The 27,357-nt window shown below is 32.0% G+C and overlaps 1 protein-coding gene across 4 annotated transcripts; it reads right to left on the minus strand.

The window, feature by feature from the left end:
- Window positions 1-7,194: 7,194 nt before the first annotated feature.
- Window positions 7,195-26,953, minus strand: LOC143234388 (solute carrier family 25 member 16-like). Of its 4 annotated transcripts, none has more exons than XM_076471711.1 (10): window positions 26,818-26,953; window positions 26,207-26,348; window positions 25,506-25,598; window positions 20,186-20,319; window positions 19,655-19,718; window positions 15,948-16,069; window positions 15,510-15,576; window positions 14,349-14,511; window positions 9,626-9,694; window positions 7,195-8,834 (listed from the first exon to the last, which is right to left on the minus strand). In XM_076471711.1, exons 2-10 carry the CDS (start codon window positions 26,283-26,285, stop codon window positions 8,660-8,662), a joined length of 966 nt encoding a protein of 321 aa, XP_076327826.1. In that variant the 5' UTR covers window positions 26,286-26,348; window positions 26,818-26,953; the 3' UTR covers window positions 7,195-8,659. The 4 variants fall into 4 exon arrangements, with proteins under 4 accessions (XP_076327826.1, XP_076327829.1, XP_076327827.1 ...); XM_076471714.1 differs by having other exon boundaries at window positions 26,207-26,300; window positions 26,818-26,947; XM_076471712.1 differs by having other exon boundaries at window positions 26,483-26,921.
- Window positions 26,954-27,357: the final 404 nt, after the last annotated feature.

Below are 27,357 nucleotides of genomic sequence, written 5' to 3' on the forward strand. Positions count from 1 at the left end.
AGGAAAAGTAAGGTCACTATCAGGCTAACTATCTTTCATCTTAATGAAGACGTTGAGTTCTACAGATCTGTCTCTTTGATGTTAATTGTTAAGCAACAACGACGATTGTGTTTTCCATGTTTTATGAATATATGTAGGTAACAATATTGGGGGGCTGAGGAGGCTTGGCTTTTTTTGGTGGGCCTAAACCCCCTTTGGCGCCGCCACTGGTGCCTGGCATGACCATGTGGGTTAAGGCGTTCGACTCGTAATCTGAGAGTTGCGGGTTCGAATCCCCATCGCACCAAACATGCTCGCCCTTTCAGCCGTGAAAGCGTTATAATGTTTCGTTCAACCTCACTATTCGTTGGTAAAATAGTAGCCCAAGAGTTGGCGGTGGGTGGCGATGGCTAGCTGTCTTCCCTCTAGTCTTACACTGCTAAATTAGGGACGACTAGCGTAGATAGCTCTCAAGTCGCTTTGCGCGAAATTCAAAACAAACAAACAAACTGTCGAGCCGAACTTTAAAGCATTATATTCTCCAAACAACCTCATAAGTCTATTTAGTTAAACGTTTAATTTTTTGTTGTCTTTTGAGAATTACATTTCAATTTTACTAAGTACTGACTGCAAATTAATGATAATATCGAAGATTCATATTTCTTTTATTTTATAAAGAGATATTTTAAAATATTTATTACTGCTTGAAAGGAGTTCGCTACGAAAACTGTTGTTATTCAAGTGGCTCGCGAAGAGAAAATGGTTGGGAACCACTGTACTAAAACACAAACCATAACTCACAGTACTAAACGGTACCTATGGTACGAGTTTTATTTGAGGCTTATTACACAGGTAAAGAATTAATAAATACGCAACGAAAGGGCAGACATCATATTTGTATTCAGTTTTTGTAAACCTTTATATACTGTTCCATAGTGATTGTCAGGCCAGACCTATTACAAGCTTAAATGATCTTACAATAATATAAATTCAAACATCGAATGCGATTCATCAGCTCTTTGTTTTGTCTTCCAGTGGCCCGGCATGGCCAAGCGCGTAAGGCGCGCGACTCGTAATCCGAGGGTCGCGGGTTCGCGCCCGCGTCGCGCTAAACATGCTCGCCCTCCCAGCCGTGTGGGCGTTATAATGTGACGGTCAATCCCACTTTTCGTTGGTAAAAGAGTAGCCCAAAAGTTGGCGGTGGGTGGTGATGACTAGCTGCCTTCCCTCTAGTCTTACACTGCTAAATTAGGGACGGCTAGCACAGATAGCCCTCGAGTAGCTTTGTGCGAAATTCCAAAACAAACAAACAAACAAGTCTTCCAGCGTAATTGCTGTTGTATAACAGAACGCATGTATTATCCTAGTAAATATGGTTACATTTTCATACATGATTTTCCTAGGTTTTAGTATTGGACATCATACTTGGGTAGTCATAGAGGTACACTTTTTTCTTTATCATAAGTTTCTAACGCACATTCTCATTTTGTATAGTTCCCTTTAGTTCAAAAAGTGGATTGGGGCTCTTTTCGTTGCCAAACGTTTCGCAGTATTACTGTTTATCAGGATTCTACTTGTATCCGGCCCGACATGGCTAGGTGGTTAGAGGGCTCGAGTCGTAATCTGAGGGTTGCGGGTTCGAATCCCCGTGACACCAAACATGCTCGCCCTATCAACCGTGGAGGCGTTATAATGTGACGGTTAATCCCACTCTTTGTTGGTAAAAAAGTAGCCCAAGAGTTGGTGGTGGATAGTGACGACTAGTTGGTTTCCCTCTTGTCTTACACCACTGAATTAGGGATGGTTAGCACAGATAGCCCTCGTGTAGCTTTGCGCAAAATCTAAAAATATACAAAAACAAACCCATTAGACATGTAATTATCAAATCTTCCTCTTAGATTATCACTCGTGTCTTGAATTTATGATAAAGAGATGAATTTAAACAGTAAATTTGAATGATTTTTTATTGATTGATTTTGCTATTATAACGTTCAATTTATAACAGCTAACTTGGTCTTCATAACAATAACGTTTCAGAGAACCTCTCCAGGGAAAGGCGTGTTAAGAGAGGACAAAAGACATATCTAAAATGGTATTTTAACACGTCTTTGATGTTAAAATCTGAAACGAACAATATAAGTGGAATGTGAAAAAAAGCTGCAGTTACTGTGATTTTTATATTAAAAAAAAATTATATTTTGGATTCCATCTGCCTCTGTCGTCCCAAATTTGAAGTAGTAACTAAGAGGAAGAAATACTGGTCATCACTAATAATTTCAACTATTGAGTTTCTTTTATCAGATCGAATACTGGGATGTCACATCAACTATTTTGTAATAATAAAATTATTGTATATTGTCCATTCTTCATGCAAATACCACCTATAAACATTATGTATAAACCTTACGGAAACAAATATTTAAATTTTAATTGTATTTTTGGGTTTTTTTAACAAAGTAATCTGAGTTTTTGTAATTTTCACCAAGCGTATGATCGAATTTTTTATCTTGAAACTTACAGTTAATTTGGTCTGTCGAAGATTACAGCACAGCAACTTAAAGTTCGTTAAAACCTATATAAAACGTAGAGATTACTTTTTCATTATGCACTGGTGCTTTCTTAATAATCGTGGTGATTAGATATCAAATTTGTCTTGATTAATGTTCCTTTCAATCATTGAGGTCTGATCGTTAATAACTTATATTTCATTAATCGATTAGGTGACTTCTAGGGGAATTTTAAGACTGTTTGTTTATGAAGTAGTACACCATAAAATGGTGCTATCTAAATATATAGTGTATATTATAAAAACAAACGGAGATTAGTTTGTCCTAATGACATTAAATACTGACTGAGCAGATTGGCTAATTTATAACCCCCCCCAACATAAAGACGCATTTGTATAGTATTTTATCTATTTTCATATGACAAATAGACTTACCGTGTGATTAAGTTCTCTAAACATGGAGCCTTATATCGTAGAGTCATAGTAGTCAGCAAGACACTAAATGAAGTCAAGGATCTGTTTTAAGATTTAACAATATTTTACTGAAACACGTAGTTGGTTTCACCTTAAATAATTCATTTAATTTTTCTTATAAATCTGTGTTTGGCTGCTTATTATCATCATAATGTGCTTTCCTATTTGGCACTGCACACATCTTTACAAGGGATTAAAAATGGCTTTATACAAGTACCTCATTGTAGTGTTTGCATCTCTCTATTAATAATATGTATATTTAGTAATTCTTAATAGAAAATATTTGTCATTTTACTAACGCAACGTTCTATTGGTCATTTATATTAACCTGGTGATGTTTTGGCTTTTTTTGTTGTTTATTAATGCTTATGTTTTTTTCTTAAATACCAAATAAAGTCTATACGATATTGGAGCATCCATAATTTGCACTGGTACATTTGGTAAACTGCCATTTACAATATAATATACATGTCATATATGGATATATATGTGTAAGAAAAACATTATGACTGTAGTAATTAGTTGGCATATTAAATCCTCAGGTGCACAAACGTGCTGTACCCTTGTTCAGGAAGTGTAGGGGCTCAAACTCAATGCTCATCACTCATATACATCTAACACTTGTTTTTTTGCTGAAAGTAAACTTGTGGGCTGAAGGGGCCCAGTAAGATCCACCAATCATCTCCCAAGTTGCAATAGTTGTGTTTGTACTGGAAGTTGTTATTAAAATAATTGTTAACACTTTTAGGCCATACGGTAGTGTATTAGACCCAATGAAACAAGGAAGTTTGCCATGTCAGAGAACTATTGCACATATACTCTTCAAAAAAAAGAAACGCAAAAGGCAAAATTTGAGACATATTGTTAACAAGTTTATTCCGGGTAGTTCTGTATGAGAAACTTTGCACATTCACTGCTGAACATCCAAAGTCTGCAAAGGCGAAGTCCACGTTCACTAGTTGAAGTTTAACGTTACTCATCGTCAATAACAAGTATGCCCCCATGAGCATCAATAACTGCTTGGCATCTCCTCCCTGTGGAAGCGATGAGATGACGAATCACATCCTGTGGAATGGCTGTCCACTCAGCCTGCAAACCTGCTGCAAGCTGAGGTAGAGTCTGCGGTTGAGGTTGTCGCCGTCGCAGACGTCGGTCCAACTCGTCCCAAAGATGTTCGATGGGGTTTAAATCTGGTAATCTGGAGGACCAGGGAAGAACGTTGATGTTGTGGTGTCTCAAAAAGATAGTAGTAAGTCGGGCTGTGTGAGGACGGGCGTTGTCATGTTGAAAAACATCGTTGACGTCCACCATGATGGGTTGCACAAGGGGCCTAAGAATCTCGTCGACGGTTGCGTACGGTCTGATCGGAAATCCTACGCAGCCCTGGTATGGTTGAGCAGTAAACGTCGCAGTGGTGGTTCTATCCTGAAGGTGACGTAACCGGATGTAGCGATCTTGTGCGGGCGTGGTCACACGAAGTCTGCCAGATCGTGGACGGTCACGAGTTGATCCATGTTGTTGGTGACGATTTCATAGCCTTGTGATGGTGCTTGGGTGGACATTCACAGCTCTGGCAACATCTGATCGAGATTCGCCTGCTTCCAAGCGACCAATGGCGTTGTTGCGTTGTGCTTCAGTCAGTCTTAGCGTAACTGTATTACGTGTCGGTGGCTTAACACTGAACTATGGAAACCGAGAACCCGTCACTTTTATAGGGATTTTGCACATGTTGCACTTGCAGAACATGCAGATCTCTCAAACAAATTTATTGGACACGAATGCGTTTTGGCGAAAAATCCGATGTTTTCCTCCGTTTTCAAAGTGCACAACTTTTGTTGTCATTTTGGTCTGACAATCAGTGCCTTAACACGTGTAACATCACATACTCTGAGCTTGTAACGTTATTACATATATTTCTCTTTAAAATAACAAAAATATCCCTTTTGCGTTTCTTTTTTTGAAGAGTATATATTCATGGCTTGGAGCATTGTAGTTTTACTTCAAGAGAAACATTTACTTTCATCAAACGTCTATAAGTTACAATAACTGCTTCCAAATTACCTGTCATATATTTTTATCAACAGCCACAGAATTCAGGTAGGAGGATTGTCTGATGTCTTCTAGCTTCTTGCAGTGACTAGATCTTCTGAAATACCACAACATTTCATTTCAAATGTAATGACTTGCAGATAGGAGGATTGTCTGATGTCTTCAAGCTTCTTGCTGTGAATACATCTTCTGAAATACCATATTTCATTTCAAATGTAATTACTTTCAAGTAGGAGGATTGTCTGATGTCTTCTAGCTTCTTGCAGTGACTACATCTTCTGAAATACCACATTTCATTTCAAATGTAATGATTTTCATCTTATCAGTTTTTACTACAGAGAAACAGTTTTCTGTTCCAGATTCCCAAAAGTCTATGGTGTCCTTAACACTTTAAAAAAAACACCTCTATTTCTTTTACAATTGTTCTTCATTGTGTAATGGATGTAATATTATATATTAACATCCATGTTTGTTTCAGTTTAAAATATATTTAGAAATGCATGTTACTTATATGGTTAAGGTAAAATATGTATTTGCAAAAGACCCATCTGTTTTGTAAATTTGTAGAAGATTCTCGAATATGTTTGTTTTTGAATTTCGCACAAAGCTACTCGAGGGCTATCTGTGCTTTCTCGAATATATTTTACATTGTTGCCAGCTGAACTTTTGAGAACCTTGCTAAAAGTTTGTAAACAGACACATCAAGAGACAGTTTTCAGAATATTACTGGTGTGCTAAGTTAATATACTATAACTCTTAGAAGCTATAACTGTGATAAACACTTGTTAATCAGAAAAACTACAGATATTTTGACCAGGAACGTTTATAGGTTTTAAACATTACAAACCATTCAATGTCAGAGAATTAACTTCAGACTTTAGTATTTCTACAAGGGCATTATATATTTTCCTTTGTGTAAAATCAGCTTGTAAAGTGCATAAGGTGAGTTAATGATAGAGCTATCTAGCTTCTTCAAGTGAATTGTACCTGTGTATCAACATAACATTAATTTGCTCATTATGAACCATCAATAAAATATTCAGTTCCTGACCAGATAGAAGACTCAGTACTGTATGTAAATTTATAAAACTTTTGTATATAAATCATTATTTGTAATAACCATTATTATAAATTGTATTATTGTTTATATTAAAATATATTTGTATTAAGAAAGAAAGTTAAGTATATCAGTCTTGTTGGCAAATATCAAATTTAATACATATTAACATTCAGTTAACTTGTAAATTAATATTAAAATTTCCAGCTATCTGAAATTGTTTAAGGTAACATAATAAATTGGAGACTCACTTGGGATAAATTATAATACACAACAATCACCACTATTTACTATGTATACTTGATTTTTAGGTTTTTTGTTTGGTGTGGTCCCCTCACTGGCTCAAGATCTTACATTACACAACAAATCTTTATCGAAATGCTTATTTGATAAGTTTAATATTTGTTCAGTTATGAACCAGGCTAAGCCAAAAGAATCTATTGACTAAGCCTTAGAACATATAAGCAAAGACAAAAGTTTCTTGAACATCTGTAGGTTCACCTATGTGACTTTTTTTCTTGTACTTCCCTTAACAAAATTTGGCAATTCATAGTAAACCTTTACTTTAACCAGCATATCATTGTCTTACATCAGATTGTACAAATTAAAATGAACTTCATTTCTATCATGTACATTAATATCCAATTTCTTGAATTTAGTGAAAGCTTTGTTTTATCAATGTCTACATCTATGAAACAAGATTCTAGACCAGGAAACCAAGGTAAGGCAAAGTATGAGACAGTTGGCTTCATTGAAAGTAAATTTAATTTAACTTTTAACCGATTTTGCTGCCTGAGGAAGTTAACTTCCTTGCATATTAAAATAGATAGCACATATATATATATATATATATATATGTCTGTCTGTCTCTGTATGAGTGAGTGTCTGTCTGTGTCTCTGTGCGAGTGAGTGAGTGTCTGTCTGTCTGTCTCTGTGTGGGTGTACAAGTTGTTTGAACTAGGAGAAGCTTAACCTGTGAAACATACAAGGGTGATCACATGTCTAATAAATAAACTAAATACATATGCCAACCTTTATGTGTTTATAGTTAGTTCCAAATTAATATTCATGTGATAAATGCTAAATCAAGTTCACATTTCACCACACAAATAAGGTAACTCAATAGAAATAATAAAAGAGGCAATTTTTATTTAAGAATGTGAATACTTATGCAGCATACTATACATTGACGTCATCTCATCTGTAGCTTAAACTTGTAATGGTCTATCTTTTTATGTTGGAGATTATCCACATAATGATATAGTAATCCTATAACCCCATAAAATTTATTATAATGCACCATAAGGACTGGTGTTTAAATATCACCTCTTTACTGTAGTATGTTTTGGTCTGTTTAGCTTATCTGTTGTACACCTCTTATAAACATTCCTGAAGAAAGGATAAAAATGACTAAAAGTAGAATTAGGACATAAACAATGGGTTATTATCACTAAATGTACTTATATCACAGACATTCACAATCATTTTAAAAACAAGAAAAATACACAAACTGCAAATCTGAGCCATATGTAAATATAAAGTGAATTGCATTATGAAATTTATTGTCATATTCAGAGCTGTTCAATAATTATAAGCAAGTAACTTCTATGTGAAAGACATGAACCAACAAAAAATGTTAAAACCAAAGACAGCACTAGAAATAATTCCTATTCTTGAATGAATTATATTTCCTCCTCTTATAATTAAAATTAATTACATTATACATAAAATATTTTCTACATTAAGTTTTTTTCTTAGAAAATAAAAGACTGTATATAAAGACTACAGAAGACTGAACTTAATATCATTTTGTAGCATATCTAACCAAAGAAACAGTTCATCAAACTGTAATGACAAAACTCTAATTAAACATTTAAAATTGACAGAGGTGTCTACAAATTTTCTTTGGCAAAAAAACTAATTTGCTTTTGGATTCAAGAAGCTATTCCTTTGAAAACTAAATAATGAGGCTTAATAATTAACTTTGTAATAATAATTGTTTATACTCAACACATGGAACATTATTCAAATCCACACATATAAAAAGCTATGTAAATCTGCAAGCATTCAAAGCTTATATGAAGGCTCACTCCATTGATACAGATTTCAGTCATGAAAAAGACACTTCACTAAAAATCATTAGGTGTAAATTATTATAACTTAATATTTCCTTTGATAAATATTTAAATTTTCATACCTATTTATTTATTTACTATTTCTCACTGGCCTTGTGAGTACACAATATTCATTACCAACATAATTTTAAAAACACAGAATGCTTAAAAATAATAATTAACTAAACAGTGAATGTATTGATTATAAACATGCAAACAAACACACATGATGTGTGCATAAACAGAAACAAATGTTGAAGATATATTTTACTGAGAGATGAAATTTTTTGATTATATTGAAAACTCCATTAATTTGAGATTCTAATATGTGATAAAATTAATATTAGGTCACAGTGTAACGAAGGTAAGAATGAAATTAATGTCAAGTTATTTATGTAATTGTGAAAACCAGTTAAAAAATAATGACACATCAAAACAAAACAAGATGCGAAATATTTTAACTAAGATTTTTTTTTAAAATCAGGTATCAAGACCTGTATCCAATCCCAAGAACTGTTTCATCAGTTCATAGGTAGCAAAGGAGACAGCCATCATGGGTATAGCACGCAGGTAGTTAATACTCATCCCACGATACAGTCCTTTTACAATTCCATCCTCTTTAAAAACAAGATAGAGTGTTGTGAAACACCCTTTCCTGCAGGGGAAAAATAAAAGTTAAACACTAACAAGCACAGTATTGTAAATAAAAAGCGTTAAGCCCAAAAGTCGAAGGAGAATCTTATTGTTTCTATGTGAGGTTTTACTTCAAGGCCTAGCAATAGAACTTATTTAACCTAAGCCTTTTTTAATGTTTATAAAAAAAAAAGTCCACAGAGTGGAGGGGTCACAATACTCTTTGCAAAATAAAAGTAATTGGAAAACCAATTAATTAAGCACAAATACAGTTCCTTATTTATCAGTATTTCATATCATTTAAAACAGTATAGCTGGCTGAAAGTTTAACTTTATTTAATTATCATAACTATACTACTGAAATATACTTTGAAATGTTAATGGTTCAAGTTGCCAAATGTTGTTGATTTCTCTTTTCTTTCTTATCAGTAACTCTTTGGTAGATCAAATGATCCATTTGGAATTTTTTTTATCATTGCTGACACTAAAGATTTACCTCACGTAGTTTATCTTCATAATATATAATCTGGTCTTTTCCAATCATAATGCATAATTGTTAACAATTAAAATGAATATAAAAGTGTTTGTTAGTCAGGATACACAATCCCAGATGTACTATATAAAAACTATCAGGAAAAATAAAGAATAGAAATTTTTAATTTTTTTTAGTTCACTTCAAATTCATTTCTTCATAATTATACTACAAACACAAGTCTTAATCTCTTCACCATTGGTTGAAATAACATTTTATAAGGCTCTGATAAAATCCAAAGAAGAAAATATTGGAAAACAAACATTACTCATAAAACTCACCTAAATTTGTAGGTCTCAGGGCGCATCATGCTTAGCTGCATTCTCCGTCGGGCCACATCCAAAGGATAGCTAGAATCAATTCCATAAAAATTTCGTGGTCAACCCAAGTTGAAAAGGTTTAGCTGTAAATGTTGAGACCCTTAAATATTGTTTTAATATTTTGTGAGAAATTTTGTTCTTGAGAAATGTATTGCTTGTGTAAACCATTAATAAACTAAAGTTTGTGTATGTGTTTGCTTATAGCTGGAAAACTGCTGGACCAATCATCTTCAAACCCTATATGTACCTTTAGAGTACCCTTGGAAGTGCCATAGGAGATCACCATTCATATGGTGACTAGGAATGTCACCCTAAGCTGCCATGTATTCTCTGTGCATTGAACAGTTACTTCAGCTAGTAATTATATATATAAAAAGGAACAAACGAAACATTAAATTTCTAAACGATATGGAAGTTTACAGTGTAGCCTTATCACAATGTTTGCATCTAGAAATGGAAAGGATATAGAAAGATGTATATCTTATGGAAACCTTAAACAAAATCTTTGAACATTGCAACACTAAAAAAATAACAATAAAAGTACAAAATGTTACATGCCATGCAAGTTCATAATATAATATTGTTACACTGTGGGAAAACATTATTGGTTCAACGTATCATATTTAAAGCCACTCAGATGAAAACACGTAAATTCTGATCTTCCAATTTAAAAATATGTCACTAAGTGGACCCTAAACTTGATAAGCCACCTAACAGTTCAAGTACCTCACATAATTCCATTCTTAACAACCAATGATGTTAAAATTGGGACTTGAGGTGTCACAGTTATTAAAGCATCTGCTCAGGCTTGGTTTCCATTACTCCAAGAAATGTGACAAAATAATACAAAGTGTTTCATGTTATAAAGGTTTTTAACACTGTGGTTGATTGTTAATGACAAAGCTACACCAAAGGTCACCTGTGCCCTCTTCACCATGAGTATCAAAAACACATTTTTAGCATTTTAAACCTACAGGCTCATTGCTGAGCCTCTATTTTGGTAATTAAATTTATTTTAACACTACTTCATTAAGTGTACCTACCCTTACACTAACTAACACTACTTCATTAAGTGTACCTACCCTTACACTAACACTACCTCATTAAGTGTACCTACCCTTACACTAACTAACACTACTTCATTAAGTGTACCTACCCTTACACTAACACTACTTCATTAATTAAGTGTACCTACCCTTACACTAACTAACACCACTTCATTAAGTGTACCTACCCTTACACTAACTAACACTACTTCATTAAGTGTACCTACCCTTACACTAACTAACACTACTTCATTAAGTGTACCTACCCTTACACTAACACTACTTCATTAAGTGTACCTACCCTTACACTAACTAACACTACTTCATTAAGTGTACCTACCCTTACACTAACTAACACTACTTTATTAAGTGTACCTACCCTTACACTAACTAAAACTACTTTATTAAGTGTACCTACCCTTACACTAACTAACACTACTTTATTAAGTGTACCTACCCTTACACTAACTAACACTACTTTATTAAGTGTACCTACCCTTACACTAACTAACACTACTTTATTAAGTGTACCTACCCTTACACTAACACTACTTCATTAAGTGTACCTACCCTTACACTAACACTACTTCATTAAGTGTACCTACCCTTACTCTAACACTACTTTATTAAGTGTACCTACCCTTACACTAACACTACTTCATTAAGTGTACCTACCCTTACTCTAACACTACTTCATTAAGTGTACCTAGCCTTACACTAACTAACACTACTTCATTAAGTGTACCTACCCTTACACTAACACTACTTCATTAAGTGTACCTACCCTACACACTAACACTACTTCATTAAGTGTACCCTGCCTTACTCTAACACTGCACTTTATTAAGTGTGCCTGCCCTTACTCTAACACTACTTTATTAAGTGTACCTACCCTTACTCTAACACTACTTTATTAAGTGTACCTACCCTTACACTAACTAACACTACTTCATTAAGTGTATCTACCCTTACACTAACTAACACTACTTCATTAAGTGTACCTACCCTTACACTAACACTACTTCATTAAGTGTACCTACCCTTACACTAACACTACTTCATTAAGTGTACCTACCCTTACACTAACACTACTTCATTAAGTGTACCTACCCTTACACTAACACTACTTCATTAAGTGTACCTACCCTTACTCTAACACTACTTTATTAAGTGTACCTACCCTTACTCTAACACTACTTTATTAAGTGTACCTACCCTTACTCTAACACTACTTTATTAAGTGTACCTACCCTTACACTAACACTACTTCATTAAGTGTATCTACCCTTACACTAACTAACACTATTTCATTAAGTGTACCTAGCCTTACACTAACTAACACTAATTCATTAAGTGTACCTAGCCTTACACTAACACTACTTTATTAATTAAGTGTACCTACCCTTACACTAACACTACTTCATTAAGGGTACCTATCCTTACACTAACTAACACTACTTCATTAAGAGCACCTACCCTTACACTAACACTACTTCATTAGGGGTACCTATCCTTACACTAACTAACACTACTTTATTAAGTGTATCTACCTTTACTCTAACACCACTAAATTAAGTGTACCTACCCTTACTCTAACACCACTACATTAAGTACAGCCATCATTACACTAACATGACTAAGTGCATCTACTCTTACTTTCACACTATTTCATTAAGTGTTGTCATCTTTACTCTAACACAGCTTCAGTAAATGTGTTGATCCTCACTAGGTTCAGGAACTCTAACTTTAAAAACACACCTTTGGAAAAAAAAATATAATATTGTATTGTTTACAGATTAAATAAAGCTAACAATTTAAATGTCAGTAAGTCATTAAACAACTGACATAACTTTGATAGATTGTTTAGGCAAAGTATTCATGATGTAACTTTGTAGAATGGACGACAACTGCCTGTTGTGGAGACACAAATGTAGAGGACGTCTTGAAGATGAAAGGCAGAAGACTTTTGAAACCTTGTCCTCTACACTTGTGTCTCCACAACAGGCAGTCGCTGTTCACTCTACAAAGTTCAATCAACTGAAATAACTGTCTCTTGTTGTATCAGTTGTTTTTTTCACGTGACTCTGTACTTCAATAAACAAGAGAACATTATAGATAAAAGAAAGTTATAGATGAGAATAATATTAAAAATGTTATTCCTTGTTAATGTGAGCATTTAAACAAAAACCTATTAAAAATATAAATGTAACACACAGACTTACACGGTGTAGACTGGATAACAAAGATATCATTTATTGTTTAACAAGATAAAAAAATATATATCAATATAGACATATATTTAACAAATCAGAGAATTCTTAATATATATAAACAAATGAAATAGTAAAGCATACAAATAAAGATATGAATAACTACGGGACAATAAATAAATCTAATTAGTTAATTTATTTGTAAGTTACAATATACTATTTATTGATAAATAAACCATTTCACAAATCTAAAATAATTCTTAGCTGGAAGTGCTTAAATGACCTAATTAAAAAAAGGTAATTGACATTCGCTTTAAGATTATTTACATACCAAGAGAACAGATTTGAAAGGTGAAGTTTTCAGTTACTAAAGGTAGAAAAGTCCTAAAAACATGTGCATAAATTATAGTATTTTATTATTTTCAAAAATATGTTATGCTGTGGTCAAAAAAAAAGAAAAAAGTTGTTTGAGATACAATAATCTTGCTTATAGTAAGGGTTGTTTGTCTGTTTTTGAATTTCACATAAAGCTACATGAGGGCTATCTGCACTAGCCATCCCTAATTTAGTGGTGAGGAAAGGCAGCTAGTTAGTCATCACCACCCACTGCCAGCTCTGGGGTTACTCTTTTATCAACAAACACTAGGATTAACCATCATCTTTTGATGCTCCTACAGCTGAAAGGGTATGCATGTTTGGTGTTATGGGAATTCAAATCCACAGCCATCAGCTGGTCACGCTGAGCTCAGTGTAAGAGTTGAAAAAGCTATCTTAAATTTTATTTAGCCAGGAGACTAACTGTATCTAGGAAAATATGCTATGATCCAGTTTAATTATTCAAAATACAATCATAAAGCAAATGAGATGAGATCACAGTGTTATGGGAAACAAATGTTCATATTAATTTCTTTTGGAAAATATCACTGTCAATCTATGTCAAACTTTCTGAACTTCAAACTTTTAAATCATTCTTTTTTTTTGGAGGGGGAGATAAATTATTAAAGATAACTTATGACTCTGATAAGCAAGAAGTTACAATATTTTCTATTGAAAATAATCATACATAAAAAATATATATATAATCGAAAAACAAAGTTTTTCAAGAATTTAATCTTTTTTATTTAAAACCATTTCGTATATAAAAAAATTATTGAAGTTTTATGAAAATGCATTTCTTTAGTTAGTGGTTAAGTGTCAAAAAGGTAAATATTGCTGAATAAACATAGTAAGGCATGTGTAAATGGATTTTCTATTTAATGAAGGTAGTCATATGTTCATAACAACACTGTGTGCACATACACACATCACTAAAAAGATTTTTAAAAAGTCCTTCAGCCGTCTTGTAATTTCCCATATTTAATGATTATGACACACACATAATGACACTTCTAGTGTACAATGAAACAATATACTAATGTTGAAACTTACGATACACTCTGTGCAATAGCACCAGCAAAACCTCCACAGAGCAGTTTAGCTGGAACAATTAGTACCAATCCACCAGTATTCCGAGAACACGGTCGACCACATATTGTCGGAAAGCATTCCAAGCTAAATGCTTTGAGTCTTTCAAAAACATAAAATGACAAACCTGGTGGAAAGAAGTTGTACAACTAAAGTTACATACTGTTAGAATACGAAAATTTAAAAAAAGATACTAAACAGCAGGACAAACAAAAAATTATTATTAAATTTTTTATCACATGCTGCTAATAAGACAGATCTTAAATTTTAAAACTAATTATATGGTTGAAATTTTGTTACTATATATTAAGTCATAGCATGTTGCTTGTACTCAGGACATAGCAAGATATCTATGTTTCCATTTACAACCATATCTAAACAACATCCAATACTTAGCCTTTATTCAGCTTCTAGTGTTTGAGTAATCAACTCAAATAGTGGGTACAATTTTAAAGATTACCAAGTAAAATCATCAGTGAAATATTGAATAACATGTGATCAGTTAAGATTCAAACACATTACACTATGTAACACAAATTTTGTTCCTGGATCGTATGTGTTATTTCTTAATTTCTTATGTTGTAAAAGTACAGAAAATGGCCATTATTCCCTTCAAACTTTGCTTTTGTGACCTGGATATTGAAATTTAGAAATTAACCTATTTTCTATGTAAAAACGGGCAAATTTGCACATTTTCATTTACATAAAGTTCTGAATAAAACAACATATGAATCAAGATTTACATGTATTTATACTAAAGCTGTACAAAAAATGTTTAGAAGTGAGTAGTTTTTTCGAGATTTGCTACTGTAACGTAAATCACTGACATATAAACCCCCAAATATAATCTCCCATCATGTGTTTGTCACACGCTCCTAGGTCACAAAAGCAAAGTTTGAAGAGAAAAATAGGTCTTTTCCATTTACTTTAGGCATAAGCAATTGGGAAATAACACTTTCTGCCCAGGAACAAGAAAAAGTAAAAATTTTGTTACATAGTGTTATAAGAGTATGAACTATTAAAAAGTATCAAAATTTCAATGTTTTAAAAATAAACTATTCTACTAAGTATTTCTATAAAACCAAAGTTTATTAATTGATTCTTAGTGGAAAACAAGCACTATACCTGCATATGGTATCATTGCCAAAACTGTCGGGGATAATCCTTGGTATAAAGCTCGGATTCCTCCTTCCTGTAAATAAAAAATGAAAAAGTAGCAAGGTTTTCAAAATGAGTTTTATTGGAAACACAATAAAAAATATATATTTTGATTTTAACTCACTGATAATGTGAAATAATTGTGTTCTTTATTAATGTTGTGTAAGAAGTTTTACTGAAGTTTCTTTGAAAGTAACTCAAATACTTGGTTCAGTTTTTACATATATATCTTTCAGATAATGAAAGTTAGAAAAAAAAATTAAAAGATTTATACACGAACTTTCATAACATTCAGATAAAATCTGTGCAACACAACATTGTTTGCAGTAGGGACTTTCTCAGAAGTAAAAGCATGCCATGTTATCACCTTAAACAAATTGTTCTTATTATGAGATGACAACTTACTGTTTTGAATATACACACTAGTGTGTGAAAAATGCCATTGTAGATGTGTTCGCCTGTGATCTGAAATGCGAGACGTGCTCTGACCACATCTAGTGGATAGGTAAACAACACAGCTGTAACTCCTGCAAAGTGAAAAAAACAACAACAAATGTATGAATTTTTGGATTATATTAGAAACAATCATTTACAGTTATATAAAACTTTTATATAGACAGACATACAAATATACATATATCAGACCTGAAAATCATTTATACTTATCAGCCCCAAATGACTGCATTATCAAAATTTTTTTTTTCAAAAACACATACTTTTATAATTATTAAGGTCAGTGAACTTTAAAAATATAAAGATAAAATGTTACAAGATAAAGAAAGCACCCAACTATGAACAAATAATACAAAACCGAGACTTCAGCTCAGTTTCTTGAGCTATTTTTTAACATAGCCTTAAAACAACAAGGGAGGACCATTTGGTCCTTCAAGGCTGTTCTTGCATACTTACCCTTAAGAATGTAAGCCAATATGCACTTCTGTTTTTAAATAATTATCAATTTCACTCTCTTAAACAATTGTGACAGGAAACTGAAAATGCCAACAAAGATGTCCTGCTTCTGTGAAATCCAACTGATGAGTTTTGTTACATTGTAAAGAGCATTAAACTTTATGTCAAAATTACAGTAAAATATTACTTTCAACACATACAACATATTTACAGAATTTAGGTAAATGGTTTGCAAGTCTCTTTTCATATTTTTTAAGAAACATTCTATCACAAGAAAATGGCTTATTACTTGTGAACAGGTATCAGAGAATTCAGTGTATTCCTTTGGTAAGCATATTATGAAAAAACAAATTAGTCCCCAGATAAAAAGGGGTCAGTAAACATTGAAGGAGGGCAGGGAGGTGGACAAAAAAAACAGTCTTGATGGTTTCAAAGTTTACACTTGTTAAAATTAAACCATAAAACTGTCTATTATAAATCCTAGAAGCATTTTTAAATTTTAGTAAATATCGAATAGTTAGGACCTGAAAAGTGATATTATATTTATATTACAGAGTACAGTAGAAGCTAAACCTAATAATATATTTTTTATGCTGGTTGTAAATTATATCTACATTATAAGCATTAGTATGTTTTTGTAGTTTTGGTTATATTTGTACATTTCAAGAAATATTCATATACAGAATTTTATGTAGCCTCAGTTTGCATCTGGTTATCACATCTGTTGAAGTTTAAAAACCTAAAACTGTACCTGGTTATCACATTGTTGCACTGCATTTGTTAAACTGCATTACTCTAGACTTACTCAACCTTTTTTGCTACAGTGACCCATTCAGTAAACAATGAGCACTTATGTCCCTTCTTACAATATTTTTAGACCATCAAAATATTTTACTAAAATAAAAATTGTAAGGTAATAATAATAATAGACAATTTTATGGTTTAATTTTGACAAGTATAAACTTTGAAATCCTCAAGACTTTTCTGTCCATCCCCCTGCTACCCCTTGAATGTTTACTGTCCCCTAAATTTTAACAATACCCAGATTGGGAAACACTATTTGAAATAATAAACAAAGGTTCCTTTCTAATTAAATCTGAAAGATTGGGTGTTCAAACCTTAGGTTGTACTAGTCAATATACTTGACTGATAAAATCATCATACCTACTGCTTTATATTTGTCTGAAAAAAACATTTTATATTACAGGTAATTCCTATAAATGAAAAACTTTCACATATAATGTAATGATGTGTTATACACAACAGTAATTATATTTTTATATTTTAAATAAAAATTTAACATCGTTTATGTACGAGTAATTGATGTAACATGTGATACCCATACAACTACATAAAGTAAGTTTGTGTTGTGAGATCACTGTATTTGTAGACAATTACAATAATGGCAGACAACTTAAGAAAAAATCACACCAAGCAAATAACAGTCATTGTCTTTCTAATATTAAATTATTGATTAATTAAATGTACCTAATAAACATAGTAATAAATAACTAGCAAAACAGAAGGGAGTAACACTAATAGTTTGATTAGAAAATAAACAACAGACCTTCAAGTATAGCAGAAATGTTAAGAGAGTGTCATCATAAGTTACACTTTTTTAAACAACATTGTTGATTAATTAAACATATGTCTGGGTAAGAGAAGTGTAGAATTGCACCTTTTTTCAACATTAAAATTATTAGTTTTATAATATATATTTCATTCTCTATCATAATACTTAACACTTATATCTTGTACACTAAGTGTTCAGTACGTTTTTATTGAAACAGATCATTCACTACCATACCCTTTATATTCCACTATAACAGTTCTTACCAATACATGGTAGGAGTTACTGTGTGTAATAGTAGTTGTTGTTTAGGTTAAACAATTAATCTAAATTTTCATTAACAGTTGAAAAGGAGAAAAGAATAATAATTTATTCCATCAAAGTGTGGTTCTAAAATAACTGGCCCAGCCTGAGTGCACTTTCACAAAAGGAACAGATGATATCTAAAGTATGTTGACCAGATGATTACTGAAATAGAAATATGACTGTAGTAACTTCCACCACATTTTTAAGTGAATTATACATGGAATATTAGTGCAATAGAAATAGAGGAAGACAGTTTGGCTTGTCAACTGAAATTCTAAAGCAATTAAATAGGCCTAAGTGGACTTTTGTCAAGAAGAAGGGAACTATATATAGTGTTTATGATATGTGTATGATAATGTAATTTGTTGTACCTACATTTAACTAGTTTGAACATATAAATATATGTTGTTTTAAAAAAAAGTGGAGAGCATGCTATTTGTTTATCACCAACAAGTTACACAAACCTACTACAGAAGAATCCTAACACAGTATATATTCATATCATTAAGTATAAATAAAAGCTTTTAATTGGAAAATGGTGAATATACCATAACTATAATGTCTGACAAGCAATTATGGATGTTTTTAATACAATATACAACATTCATTATTCTGCTAATATTAGCAAATAATTTTAATAAAGTTAGTGATTCATAATTTCTACTTAACTTTCAATGAACATAAATTATACATTAGCTTGCACAAAGCATAACTCTCAACTCATCATGGATTAATCATAAGAATATATAACTGTATATAGACACACACCATCTTTACTGTGTTATAGCTTTGTATACAATTTTGGTGAGGCCTCATTGAGTGTAAGATATAGAGAATTGGTATTTTTATTACAGAGGGTACTTATTTTCTCTAGTATGAGAAAAATTATGAAAGGTAATTCACATGTTTAAATTAGTATAGGATTAAGATTTGAAAAAGTGCTTATGGCAAATCTGAATAGTAGAAATTAGGCTTTTAGGGAATACAATTTTTAAACTTTAGAAACTCAAATCCAGACATTGTTTGTCAACGTATAATTTACTATTCCTACATGGACAGATAGATATGAAAGTCCAAATTTGGTTTAGGTTGAATGTTTTTTTGTTGTTATTGTTTGTAAGTGAGTGGACAGTGATCCTTCTATCAAGTTAGTTCTCTTATATTTATATGTCCAAGACCACATGCCTACGTGATATAAAAAACACAAAATTCACGTAAGCAAGTGAAACAAATGTATGAATGTGAAAATGGTTATATAAAAAATTAGGGTAACTGTAATAGGAACAAGCACTACACACACACACAAAAAGGATATATGAGAGATTACCTGCCATAGATCCTGCAATAAACTTGCTGAAATGAGATGCATGTCCGAGAGATTTATGAAGTGACTGGAAGAAGGAAAATATAAATCTGCTCAAATTTTATTTTAAAAATATTAAAATGGCTCCTCCAAGAATTTTCTTTTGCATTGCTCAAGAGAAACAAACTTAAAGTGGATCAACTCTTAAAAATAAAATATATCACAGACTATTTATACATTCTGCATCAAGTAAATACTATTAATGACCCCATAAATTAATAGGCTTAACAATTTCACAGCTTATGTATATTTAATGTAACTTATGATTGATCATTTTAGAAGAATATTACATTAAACTGATATACTTAACTGAAATAAGAAATGTAAACAAAATTTTAATTTTTGTTTCACAAAAAATAGCCATATATTATGTTATACATAAGATACAATATAATCCAAAATGAAAGCTTGGTTTACTTTGGTAGACACTTCAAACATGTTTTCTGATAAAAGAAAAAAATTGTACAAGTATAAAACTATGCTTAGTTGTCTCACCTTTTTGTAGACTTCAAAGGACAAAAATTGGACAGCAGCGTAAGGGAAAACTCTCACCATCTGTGCCCCATTTCCTTTGTACAGTCCAATTAAATGTTCATTCTTTATGATCCCTCGAAGTCCAGAAAAAACACCTGTAAAAGTTAAAAAGTCCTTCAACAATATTATTGATATAATGTTGTTCTTTTGTTAGATGGATTTTTTAAATAATTAGTCAAAAACAAGTCCAAGTCTAGTTCATGTAATGTCCAAGTTCATGTAATGATAGAAAATTAGATTATTTCCTCCTTAACGTTTCAGCAAGATTGTTGTAACTTCTAGGCTTAAGTAACTTCACAATTCACAATTCAAACAGAAATACCATGACTAACAAAACAAACGTTGCTCATATAATTTCATATATAGAGGCAATGGAGTAACTGAATAAACATAGTAGCTAACACTCATTCAAATACATCATTAGAGTTAAATATTTCACTAGACTAAAACTGATTTATTTAATAATCAATATTCACCACACTTGAAGTGTTTACTCTCATATTTATATCTGTAGCCTTAATTCTAAAACACTTTGTAAGGTTTCTCAATGATTACCAGATATTTTATGTATTCACGAATTTGTTTGATCTTAACATCAACAAAATCACAACATTAAAAGTATAGTTGATAAACTGCCACTTCCTGGATTGTAAAGTCCCTTCAACAATCCTAATGCAAAAATAAAACACTACAATCAACTGTTCATTTACCAAGTCTTTTTGATGGATTTCTCTTTTGAGGCCCATAGTTTGCAGATGAGATAGCCTCTTGTCCCTTTTTGTTGCAGTCCTGTCACTGATGGAGTTCATTCTAGGTAATTAGTCAAATGAAGCCACTGGCAAGTCTATCCTTGTTATCCTCTTCTCAGCACAATAGCTTTCCCTTCACAGATTCTTCACTGGAATTACCCAGTCAGTAATTCTCTCACCACCATACTTACAAAGGTGATTGCACTGAATTACCTTTAACTTGATTCACCCATTCTTCCAAATCATGTAATCTACATCATGGTTTCTTTTTGGTATGATATGTGATCCTTTTGAACACTTACTTAACTATGGAGTTTTTTTTTAACTCTCTTGTAACAACTGCTCTGCTATTCCCAATCACGTTGATGAAATACAGTCTTATCAACATTAATATTATAGAGACCTGTCATTTTACTATAGGTTGATTTAATTTAATTTTCTCGGTCATCTATAACATTTATTCTTCACACAGACGAGATCTCTTCCAACCACCAGTTCTTTAATTCCTCAGGTGATGCTACACCTCTGATACCAGATGAAGAATTATTGCTAATAACACACAACTTGAGCCCCTCACTTCTTTGTAGTACTTTAATTACCTTCCCTGTTGTCACTGGAAGTTCAACCTCTGGCTTAGTAATTGTTGTATTGTATCATAAGGATTTTCTGGTCATAGACTGTGAAACTATCTAAAGGTAGGCTAAACTTTCACACACAAAGTCAGTTCTCAATATGCATGCATCTGGTATCAACTTTTCACATATCATTAGGTGTAGAGGATGTTTGAACATTAAGGGTAATTTTTTACTAAAGTTTCCTCTTGCTGGAACTTCAGAATAACTTTCTCTTCACATCATTATCTTCCTTCTTCCTCCTCTTCTCATCTTTAATTAACAATTTATATTGAATAACTGTAACTGTAAACAGTGTTGATAAACATATTGCAAGGTTTTTTACATCAAGAAAACTATGGATTCACAGACAATTTTCCTCAAATAATGAACTTCTTTCTCATTTGTGGTAGATGGACTATTCTCAGTGTAGATGGACTATTCTCAGCTAAACTTTTTCCCATACACATACATATTTTGTTTAGTTAGCTCTCTTTTGTTTCTGTTATCAGGAAAGGCTCAAAAACACATCCTCATGGTATTTTCTGCAGATTAATAACAGCTGTTGGCTCTTTAATCTTAACTGTAATGGCTATATTTCTAAATTATAATATCTCCCTATTTCTAGTGCCCTCTTTGAGGAGTTCTTACTCTAAACAAGCTTTAATATACAGTTCCTTATCCTCACAATATGTCCTTTCAAGTCATACTTGAAATACTTTTCTTGTGGTTTATTTCCTCCCTTCTCTTTAACTAACCATTTGATTAATTCTTTCAGTTATTCTAGATTATTATTAGAGTATTTGATTTTCAACACTATAGGATTTTATATTCCCATAACTTCTAGATAACATCTTTAGTACTTTATCTGCACCTGGATTCTAGTTCCACTGCTAACTTAAGAATTTTTTTAAGGATTTACCCATAGTTTTCTTCAGTCTAATTCACATGTTATCATCTATTATGGTATTTATAATTTGGCTACATGTCAACAAATTACTTATTTCATGAAAATCATCTGGGTAAGATAACTGCACAAGCTCTGCTAACCTCTCTTTTCTCCATATTCTGTTCTAGAACTTTGCTCTGGATACTTCTTTCTGGAGGCCCAGCATGGCCAGGGGGATTAAGGCATTTAACTCATAATCTGAAGGTCATGGGTTCAAATCCCCGTCATACCAAACACGCTCATCCTTTTAGCTGTGAGAGTGTTATAATGTTACTGTCAATCCCACTATGTGTTGGTAAAACAGTAGCCCAAGAGTTGACTGTGAGTGGTGATGACTAGCTGCATTCCCTCTAGTCTTACACTGCTAATTTAGGGAAGGCTAGCGAAGATAGCCCTTGTGTAGCTTTGCACAAAATTCCAAAACAAACAAACTTCTTTCTGGTGTGCCAGTTCAAACTTGTTGGATGCAGTGGCTATCAATGCTGGATAACTGTTACAGTTTTCAACTCAAAGGTTACTTAATATTCTCAAAGCTAATCCTTGTAAATAGGCAGCAAGATGAGTAAGTTGTTGGTCACTGTTCTACCTGCCCAATCTAGAAATTATTTCAAACTGTTTCTCCCAACTGGCTGATGTAAACTGTCTTCCAGAAATCTGGAACCTGATTTGGTAATGTCACGGCTGATGTTATTTAGATAGGTACTTCAGTAATAGCCAAAACAACAGTAGTGGTAATAAGGGTAGACTAATAAGCTCTTTTATTTCATAATTTATAATTGATGGTTTTCAGGCTCAAATTCTTGAGCCACTTCAGAAAAAGATGTGGTGGGTTTAAACTTTGCACACAATTATTTTTCAGATGTTTTATCTTTCACTGATGCCTTTCTGTATCTTGTTGTCATTTTGTACTTATTTAATTTTGTAACTCAGTCTTCTTCCACTTCTCTTATGTCCTTTTGCACCTTTTCAAACTTGATGTTGTAACCTTTTTTAATAATTTCATCATCTCTAGTAGTACTTTAATATCATTTTTGAATGCAGTTATCATAGCAATTTGTTGAAATTGAGTTATAATTTCTTCACCAAAATAATCCCACTTCTGACACAACTGTTGTAACATCATTCTTTTGTTAAATGAGTTCTTTTAAATAATCAGGTAAAAATATGGTTAGATACAGTCTACTTAATGAGAAAACAAATTATTTTATTTCTTTGTTTCTACAAGCTTGTACATTTATTGTAACTAGTAAGCCTAAACAACTTTACAAATGACTCTCACACAAAAATACCATGATTAACATAAAAAAATACCCTTACCCATATGATTTCATGACTATTCAATCACATAACCGAAATATTTTCATTACTGTTAGTTAATGCAAATATACAGTTACTTGATCGAATATTCATTAATCTTGAATTAACTGCCTACTTGTATTTATATCTGAAGCCTAGTTCTAGACGTTTTGCAAAATCTTTCTATCATTCAAATTCCTGAATAATCTAGATTTTCTAGGGCCTGGTTGATTTTAATGTCATGAGCTCTATTGTTAACACAAAAATTATAACATATAAAATATAGCTTATAACATTATGTAATCCCTCCTTGCATAGATACAATTTTTAAATTTCCACAGCTTCAAACATATAAGAAAATGCAAGAACAGAAGGCCTTTTGACCCAGTGACATCAACCCTAAACTATAGATTAATTTTTCATATTTTTTATCTAACAAAATATTAAAAGAATTCATACTAACTGTAAAAAATTGCATCACAAGACTAACTACTCTACAAGTTCTAAACTTTAACCAAAAACAAATTATGTTAAAAAAAGTGTTTGAAACTAGACTTCTAAAGTTAAACTTATTACCCCTTATGTTCAAGTTTGTAAATTTCATCTTTTTACTCTATCACACAGATACCTCACAGAAAGAATGTACAAACCCTAAATTTTAAAAATCCAGTGTAAATACCCCTTCATTTTTCTACACCCAAAAGAAAACAAGTCTAAAGTCTAACTCTGTCTTCATGGTTTGGTTTACTTAATTCAGAATGAATAAAAATGTTGAAGGTATCCTACACTCTACAAAACTTTAAATTCAAAAACAGCTAAAATGGGATAGAAAAATACATCATTTAAAAACCAACATTCTGCCACTGCTAACATGACATCATTATGAATTTTTCTACCACACTAACTGTTTTTGAATTTTCAGTGTATAATTATAACATCCCTGTCTCTGTACCCTCTTTTAATATTCTTCCTTAGTACAAGAACCAAATCCACATACAGAACTCTAACTGGTATCTCATCAGAACACAAAATAAAAGTAACCCTATTCTTCTTAAAGAAGCTACGACTGAGTGAGTACCGTATTTGTTCTTTTCACCATAGCTTAATGCTCCTTACAAAGCATTAAAGTTCTGTCAACAATCATACACAAACCCTTGTTCATATGTAGCATTACTATTAGATATCCCCAAAAAGAAAAACAGTTACATCAAAAATTAACTGCTCCATGCCTACTGGTAGCAGTAGGCGTACTATGTAAAAATAACAGAAAGGTGGTAGTTTTACTGATATACTGAACATGCAACAAAACTACTTAGATCAATACAAGTATATTTTGGTACTAGAAAAATCACAAGTGTTGTAAGTTATAATATGACTCAATTATTAGCTTTGTACATTAATTATATTAATTAATAATGTATTTTAATTAAATAGACTAAAATGTATTACTGTACCAGAAAATGAAGGTAGGCTTACAAAGATGACAAGATAAAAGAAACTTAGCATCTACAGATGAGAGATTTTTTAATACCTTAAAAACAGAACTAAAGCAAGCACCAAATCATAATGTTCTTGTAAATTATCTTTAGATTTTCATTAACAAAATAAGAAATTACTTTGTTTTATGAATAGTTTTGGAAATTAAAATTATTTATTTAATCCACGAGACTGCTTACCTAGATGTTTATAATAATTGTTGTGAGCTTGTAATAGAATCTTGATCCTATCTAATGGAGCAACTGCTGTCTTTGAACACATTCCTGCTACTCCTTGATTGTTAAAACAAACATTAAAGCATCAAAATACAACAGTAACACAAATGCTAATTTCCTACTATTATTTTACTATTATTTCTGAAATTAATAGAAAACATTAACCATCTACTCACATCAAGTGTGAAATGTAGAAATGTTAAAGAGTAAATAGTTGTTCCTCCATTAAGTACTTTATGACATTTTACAGTTTATTTGTCATGTACATACAAAACACTTCTTAAAAACTGAAGTTCAAGCCTTAAAAAATCATTAAGTATGTTATCTTACACACTTGACTACAAATCAAGAATTATGATAGACTGTTGAAAAAAAAAAGGTTCTATTAAATGCAAGTCATAGAATATCTTCTAATTACATGTGACACTTCAAAGATATTAAGGTGTTTTTGTTTTTTTACTGGTACATCAGTTTATCCTTTCTGTATGAAGCCAGGTTTATTGATTCCCAAGTTTTCTTATGTTTATCATAACATGATCATGATTATCTAATTTATAAATAAAGTAACTAATACAAAGTCTTACCTATTTGTACACATTTAATACAAATTTCTGTTATTATTTATAACATCACAAAGGTTGAAAGAAATGTTGTAGTCCACTTACCACCTGCGAGAAATGACTTTACCAAGAAATTTTGTGTCTTGCTTGTATCTGTTGCTTTACTTTTTTCCCTTAAAGCCATTTTTTCTCACGTTTTCTGTAGTTTGTTTCAAATGAGAATTGGTGACTCAATCAGAAATATGTTCTTCAATTATACAGCCATAATAATGAAAAAATATATTATTCAACTACAAGCAATAGAATCATATATATATGAATTTATAGGATAATTAATATTCAACAGTTTGCTGAAAGTTCATAGATTATAATTCAATATACCTTCACAAAGAAGAACACAGAACACTGTCACTCTAAGTTGATGTATACCAGTAAAGTCAAAACTTAAAGCCACGTCAACAATTTTCTATGTGAGTCGAACACATTTTTTTCATTCCAGGATTACCAGCCCATCTCTAAAACTTGTTCCGCATGTTATCCCCCTAAACCTTCCCAGCGTTCATTCACCTTAGGTTAAGTGCAATTTTTACTTAAACTATAACACGCCGAACAACTGTCCGTAAAAGAAAAATCAGGTGTGTAACATACTCTCGTGACGTCATAGAAATGAACAAAAATGGAAAACTTATATCCTCATAACTATTATGAACGGTTACCTTCTTTTTTGTTGTTTTTTTCCAATTTAAGTTGGTGAAGAGCACGCGTGAACAACCCAAGGGCAAGAGAATTAACACAACCAGCGATAACCTTTAGCTAGTATGATTGACAGCCGTCAACGGGTATAAAATTGACTAAGTAGCCACATCTAATTTTAAAACATTATCTATGTGGTAAACAGAATACAAACTTTTCAGTGTGAATACGAAAATAATGTTTTTATTGAGTTAATCTTACGTACAAATTACAGATTTAGCATTTTTATATTCTGCCATAAAAGTGATTTTCATTTGATAGTGAGTTTTATCTGTTTGAAAGGTACAAAAAATTCTTTGTGACAATATATATTTAATTTGTATTAATATAAGTATATAAATTCACGTCAGAATTGCCAACTTTTACGAACTTGTTTGATTGAGACTTTTGAAACATAACTTTTCGCGCGCGATAGAGTGCAACGAGAGCCAAAAGCAATCGTTTTGTAGGGGGCGTCTGAGAACATGCTCTTCCTAGATATTTTTTATTAACAGAAGCAAAGT

This window comes from Tachypleus tridentatus, chromosome 12 (assembly GCF_004210375.1).
Source record: "Tachypleus tridentatus isolate NWPU-2018 chromosome 12, ASM421037v1, whole genome shotgun sequence".
NCBI lineage: Eukaryota > Metazoa > Arthropoda > Merostomata > Xiphosura > Limulidae > Tachypleus > Tachypleus tridentatus.

What these genes read in the sequence shown, in the direction of transcription:
- LOC143234388 (XM_076471711.1), bottom strand. Translation starts at nt 26,285, where the DNA reads ATGGCTTTAAGGGAAAAAAGTAAAGCAACAGATACAAGCAAGACACAA. An exon ending in CCTTTGAAGTCTACAAAAAG is followed by an intron (nt 19,719 to 20,185) that starts GTGAGACAACTA and finishes TCCTTCTTCCAG; the next exon opens with TCACTTCATAAATCTCTCGG. An exon ending in GGCAATGATACCATATGCAG is followed by an intron (nt 14,512 to 15,509) that starts GTATAGTGCTTG and finishes TCTTTCCACCAG; the next exon opens with GTTTGTCATTTTATGTTTTT.